The sequence below is a fragment of the Gadus chalcogrammus genome, chromosome 4 (assembly GCF_026213295.1).
Source record: "Gadus chalcogrammus isolate NIFS_2021 chromosome 4, NIFS_Gcha_1.0, whole genome shotgun sequence".
Lineage (NCBI taxonomy): Eukaryota > Metazoa > Chordata > Actinopteri > Gadiformes > Gadidae > Gadus > Gadus chalcogrammus.
The window spans coordinates 33,458,800-33,465,149 of record NC_079415.1 but is presented as its reverse complement, the minus strand read 5'-3'; the positions used below and the strand labels follow the sequence as shown (position 1 = coordinate 33,465,149).

Here is a 6,350-nt window from a genome sequence, read left to right as displayed (position 1 = left end):
TCACAGAATGATATGGTTTGGACTGTTGGAATAAGTGGAGGCTCAGCTTTCATGTAATATATACAGTATATGTGAGGGTCCAATTTCGTGAAAAAGATCGCTATTGCTGTGTGCATGTGCACAGTTATGAAACCCAAAACCGTGTTCTTGACTTTCCTTGATAATTTGCCTCAATCCAAAGTACTTCCAAACTGCACTCCTCCATCACTACTCCATTTAACTTCTACCTAAACCGTTCGCGGAGGTGCTGCACTTGAGATGCTAGCTGTGTTGTTGGCTAACCTGTAGCGAATCACTGCCAGAGACCGCACTGCGAGTGAGTGACAGAAGGCGGGGCTATATTCGCACTGAAGCGATGCGTGTCTGTTAACTCGCTTTCCGAGAGAAGAGAAGACAGCGCACTGATCAATTGCAAATACTTCTATTTTGTGTGGTTTTGAGGAACAAAAGGTTGTTCTGCAGTTTCTAAAAACATTTGAATAAATAGCTTTTGTATTAACATCCACCCAAAATCCACTTGCCCGTTCGGGCAACCAGAAAAAATCTCAACTTGCCCAAACATTTTTTTTACTTGCACCGGGCAAGCGGGCAACTGTTAGTGTCAACCCCTGAATACACATTGCATCTATTCAAGAAAACAACCTTGATCAACTGAGAATGTACTTGATTCTACCTGCGCTAAAAAGCCTGGTCCTTTGGAAAAGCATCATGACCAGCACCCTGCTAAAACACGAGTCAAACTTCGGAGTTGCATTTCAAAGATGGAATCAGTCAAGAGCCCAGAAGGGTTTCAAGACAGATGCCACATGAGCTGGTTTATCATTCTCAAACATCAATGAATTCATAATGCATGAATGTTGGCTGATCAGCTTAGAGGGAAGGAGACGTTGTTGCCTTTTAGTGTCCAAATAGAATTATTGTGCTTGCCTCGCTTGTCATGTTGTGCTCAGATCACTTTGCGCTGGTGTTCGTTGAGTGTCCTTAACCTGGCCAACCACTTGAGCTTTGAGTCTAGGGAGGAGGGTGCTGGAGGAGACGTCCCTCTCCAAAATTGTGAATCTTTGTCAGCAGTGCCCATTTTAAACCCTCTGTGTCAATGTTGCATACATTTAAAAAGTTTCTTTCACGTGTACAAATACACAATGCCTCCCTTTATGCAAATAATGTATCAAAACAATTACTTTTTTACCTTTTTCTTCTCCCTCTGCAGAAGACCGCGATGCCTTTGGAGACCGTAGCACTAATCACAACGCCACCTCAGAGAGTCTGGGTGTGGACGCCCCTGGCTCCTCCCACATGTCCAGTCACAGCGAGGAACTGAAAATTCTGAGTGTCTACGGTAAAGGGGAGGGCCCTCTGGCGATGGACGGCCATGACACCCTCTTCACCGCGTCAGAAGTGGAGGCCCTGAACTCGCTGTCTGCGGACCACAGCGCGGCCAAGAGCCTGGAGCGCGGCGAGCGGCTGGTCTGCCACGAGGAGCTGAGTGTGCAGGTTGGAAATCATCTTCTTATTCAGCATCCAAAAGAGAGGCTTCCTCTGTTACAACTCCAGCACACACCCTTAGAAAGCTCACACCTCTATGATTTAATGAGTCGTACGTGTAGCCTGGCTATTTCCAGACTCGTTGGTCTAGGGAAGCTGCTGTCATTTTCTTCAGCACAAGAGGCTTGATCAACTTGTTCAACTGACTCTGTACGCCAATATCTGCTTGCCGTCGCTTCCCTGTCGTCATTGGGTTAATCCAGCCAATAGGCTGCCAGGGGGAGAAGCCAACTTGTTGATTGGCGCTGTCGCACCAAAATTGTACCGGGGTGAAAATTGTACCGTTCGACACGATTGTCCGTTGCTTCGCGCTCATGTTGCCAAAGAAGAAATAACATAATACAAACACTTTTTTTTACTTTATATTTGTATTGTATTGAATTTAGCGAGTAAACCGAGTGTTTTAAAGTGTATCATAGTCTAGCTAGCTTGTGTTAATACACTCAGTTTACTAGCTAAATGCCATTAAACAATTAAATACAATGCATTTATAAAGTTAGCAACGCTAATAAATGTCATTTGTAAAATAAGTGTTATCTGCTTAATGTTATTTCGTCTTGCGACGCTCAATGAATGAGCGCGAAGGTTTGGGAATATTCATGAACCTTCCCACGTCATCGTTCGTCCGTTGCCAGGCAGGTTTTGAAATTTCGAAAACAGATTACGTAGGCGGTACAAGTTTCGCCCCCGGTACAATTTTGGTCTCAAAAAACAGTCTCAGCTTCTCCAAAAACGTATCGGAAGCAGAAAGATAAGAATTGCTCTTCTCCAGACCCTTATGAAGGGCGAATTCAAATCGCCGTCAGAACAGGTTGGGGGTACCCAGTCTATCATAATTGGGGATTAACAACTATTCTGTGCAAATGAAAGGAAATTAAAATGTGTTTCCTTCTTTATGTGGAAAGCCGGAGACCCCAGACACCATTTCAATCAAGGTTGAAGAGGATATTGGTGGAGGCATGCCCGCCGTAGGTTAGTAATACACATTGCATCCATGCAAGCAAACTGACCTACCAACTGAGAATGTACTCGATTCTAACTGCGCTGGTCCTCTTTTGAAAAGCATCATGACCGTCACCCTGCTGAAACACAAGGACTACTATACAGTCTATAGTAGAATGATTTACATCTTCTTCATGACAGATGTCAGGAATGCTGAATCCGCTCTGATTCCCAGTATAACTACAGTATTGGTAAAGCAGGTGATCAGAAACGACAGATGACCTGGGTTGTGTCTTGATGACCTCCCCACATCCTTAAAAGGCGGAGACGTAGTGGTGCCTTCTCAGCTGACGCCTTTGACCCTTGACCTCCCCAAGGGGAACAAGGAAAATGCATAATAAACAAAAATACGTTCGAAAGAAAGTGTCAAAATATACTTCTTCCAATACACCAGTGTGTAAAAGTACATGGCTGTATCCCTTTGTGCAAATAATTAATTAATACCATTACTTTCTCTCTTTTGTTTCCTCTCTGAAGAAGACGTCAATGACATCAGAGACTGCAGCACGCAGCGCGGCGCCACCTCGGAGAGTCTTTGTGTGGACGCCCCTGGCTCCTCCCACATGTCAAGTCACAGCGGGGAGCTGCGCATCCTGAGCGTCTACGGACAAGAGGAGGGCCCTCTGGCGGTGGACGGCCATGACACCCTCTTTGTCGCGTCAGAACTGGAGGCCTTGAGCTTGCTGTCCGCTGACCACAGCGTGGCCAAGAGCCTGAACTGCAGCGTGAGGCTCGTCCGCCTTGAGGAGCTGACTGGGCATCAGGGCGGCCGCAAGGGCCGGCCCGGTGTCTTGTGTGGAAAGGTTATTCCACACAAGGCCAATATGATCGTCCACATGAGGACTCACTCTGGGGAGAAGCCCTACAAGTGTGACCAATGCACAAAGCGCTTCAGTCTGAAAGGCCACCTGAATAGACACATGATTTATCACTCTGGGGAGAAGCCCTACAGGTGTGACCAATACATGAAGCGCTTCAGTCAAGGCGGCAACCTGAAGATCCACCTGAGGACTCACTCTGGGGAGAAGCCCTACAGGTGTGACCAATGCAAGAAGTGCTTCAGTCAGAAAAGCCAGCTGAAGACCCACATGAGGACTCACTCTAGGGAGAAGCCCTACAAGTGTGACCAATGCACGAAGCGCTTCAGTCAGACAAGCCACCTGAAGATCCACCTGAGGACTCACTCTGGGGAGAAGCCCTACAGGTGTGACCAATGCACGAAGTGCTTCAGTGAGAAAGGCAACCTGAATAAACACATGAGGAGTCACTCTGGGGAGAAGCCCTACAGGTGTGACCAATGCACGAAGTGCTTCAGTGAGAAAGGCACCCTGAATAAACACATGAGGAGTCACTCCGGGGAGAAGCCCTACAAGTGTGACCAATGCACGAAGTGCTTCAGTGAGAAAGGCACCCTGAATAAACACTTGAGGAGTCACTCCGGGGAGAAGCCCTACAAGTGTGACCAATGCACGAAGCGCTTCAGTCAGACAAGCCACCTGAAGATCCACATGAGGACTCACTCCGAGGAGAAGCCCTACAAGTGTGACCAATGCACGAAGCGCTTCAGTCAGACAAGCCACCTGAAGATCCACATGAGGACTCACTCTGGGGAGAAGCCCTACGTGTGTCTACAGTGCAACGCCAGCTACAGCGACCCACGCACTGTGCGAGTGCACATGCTCAAGCACACTTTGATACGGGGTAACGGGATGCTTTGATTGAGACCTCTGTTTGGTATTGGTTGAAATTACTGCTTTTTGTTTTTCTTTTCATCACGATTAAACGCTTCGTACCTTCGATTCACTTTCTGTTTTTATTAATTGATGTCCGTGTTGAATAACTTATTTCTAGGACACTTCTGACAGCGAAATATTTGATTCAATGTAGTTTGTTCAGGGGAAGATACAGGCAGCGAAGTTACCAAGCATACAGTCAATGAGACGATGGGTGTACATGATTCTTATAGGAAACGTTGACATTGTGGGTAAATACAAAGGAAACAAAGGTCAGGGGGAGGGGCCTTCGTGGAGTTTAGGATTGGCCAGAGGAGAGACCAAGTTAAATTGCAATTCACAATATGGGTGAAGTGGACATGGCTGCAAGACGGTTAAAGGAATCTACACAACAAAGAAGTCTGGATTGGCCTCAGTATCAAACTTGGTGCCCACACTTGCAAATGCAAACTATCTTAACACCTTTCTATGAGAGAGGGCGGGAGGTATCTCTAGGTCCATGGAGAATGCATAGAAATTCATTGAAATTTACAAATTATTCAAACTGGGTTCATATAATTTGTATATTAAAGTTATGCTTGACATTGCCACAACATTGTCATTACCGTTATCTTTGTTATTACAAAAAGCCTGCAAAGTTCACTTGTGAAATAGACTGCGATTGAACCCCACATTATACATGATTGTGTTCATTCCACTGACCTTTCCATTCTGTGCGCTTAATGCTAACTACCTTGGATGGATTGTATCATAATAGGCGATAATGGTTGAAGATGATCCATTTTAAAAGGTCCCAGGTTAAATGTCTTGATCTCAGTGATGCTCAGTTTAGGCCAGTCCTTCCTCTAGAATGCAGCATTATTCTAACGGGACAAAGTCAGAAGATTCCTAGCATTGGTCCCCCTTCACTCCCTGTTTGCAGCGGCGGCTGGTGATCCAATTCGTGGGTGGGGTGCAGTATTGGACGGGGGTCCTCCCCAAGAAAATATAGAATTGGTTTCTGGGATGCCCACTAGCTAAAAATGTATTCTGATTCATTGCCTACATCCTGACTTGCAGGGCCTGGACAAGCTTACACTGCTTTCACTTTCATTCCACTAGCCATTGCTATTTGACCCATGGTTGTTATTCTGATATTGAGGCATATCATGATCAATGTCCTATAGGGTTTTACCGGAGTCTCAAGGTGCATTTCAAATGCACTTTGGGACCGTTGTATTATATATTTTTTATATGCTACATACCAAAAGACTTAATATGTAATTTACTCGTTCCTTTTAAGCATGACATTGCATGAAGAGTCCAATTCCTCCACTGAAATGGGTAGAAAGTGCCTTTACAACTCTCTGCTAGTTAACTATCTGTCACTTCTCTGGTTATAGTTATGTTGCGCAATGCACGAATGCTGTTGAGGGAGGTAGCCTATTTGATTCATTGGCTGAATTGTCCAATCAGCTCCAAATTACTACAATGAGTTGAAACACAAGACACAGTGTAGTGTCAAGTGTTTCTTTAATACTCTTGGTAGGATAACAAACCTACCATGATTTATCGTTCCTTATGTCGTACGGTCATGTACAGGGGTTGGGTTTGTGTCGAGTCTCTTCTTTTTCTGTTTACTAATTATTTTGGTGTGTGTGTGTGTGTGTGTGTGTGTGTGTGTGTGTGTGTGGAAAGTTCCTAAGCCAGAGGGAAACTTTGAACCAATGCAAAAGGCTTAAAATGTACCACTATATCAAAACTAAAAAGAATCTTCAGAAAAAAATAATGAATTGTTATGAGCTGCTGCAGGGAATTTCTGTTTTTCTTTTCTTGTTTGATGATTTCGGTTAATCTGTTCAAATATTGTGTTATTGTTTGGTCCAAAAGCTTTGATTTCTTTTAACAAACGAGCTGAACATCATCATCATCATCATCATAATTAGAAAAAACGGTATCATTTGACCTTCATTATTTATTGCTTAGGATTTTTTCTTGCATTTATTCTGTTTGTATTATTTTCAACCATGTTTAATAAAAAAAAAAGGAAATTACCTGGAAAGGTTACCTCCCCTTCCTCTTATTTTGCCC

At 44.5% G+C, this 6,350-nt stretch overlaps 2 protein-coding genes across 2 annotated transcripts in view; one reads left to right on the top strand and one right to left on the bottom strand.

The window, feature by feature from the left end:
• The window catches only part of LOC130381472 (zinc finger protein 729-like), a 34,502-nt gene extending 28,197 nt beyond the window's left edge, over nucleotides 1–6,305 (top strand). The window contains 3 exon segments of the mRNA XM_056589086.1: nucleotides 1,305–1,494; nucleotides 2,451–2,517; nucleotides 3,025–6,305. Coding sequence (XP_056445061.1) covers nucleotides 1,305–1,494; nucleotides 2,451–2,517; nucleotides 3,025–4,265 — 1,498 coding nt within the window. The 3' untranslated portion in view covers nucleotides 4,266–6,305.
• LOC130381355 (uncharacterized) overlaps nucleotides 1–6,350 on the bottom strand; it is a 202,832-nt gene that overhangs the window by 128,322 nt on the left and 68,160 nt on the right.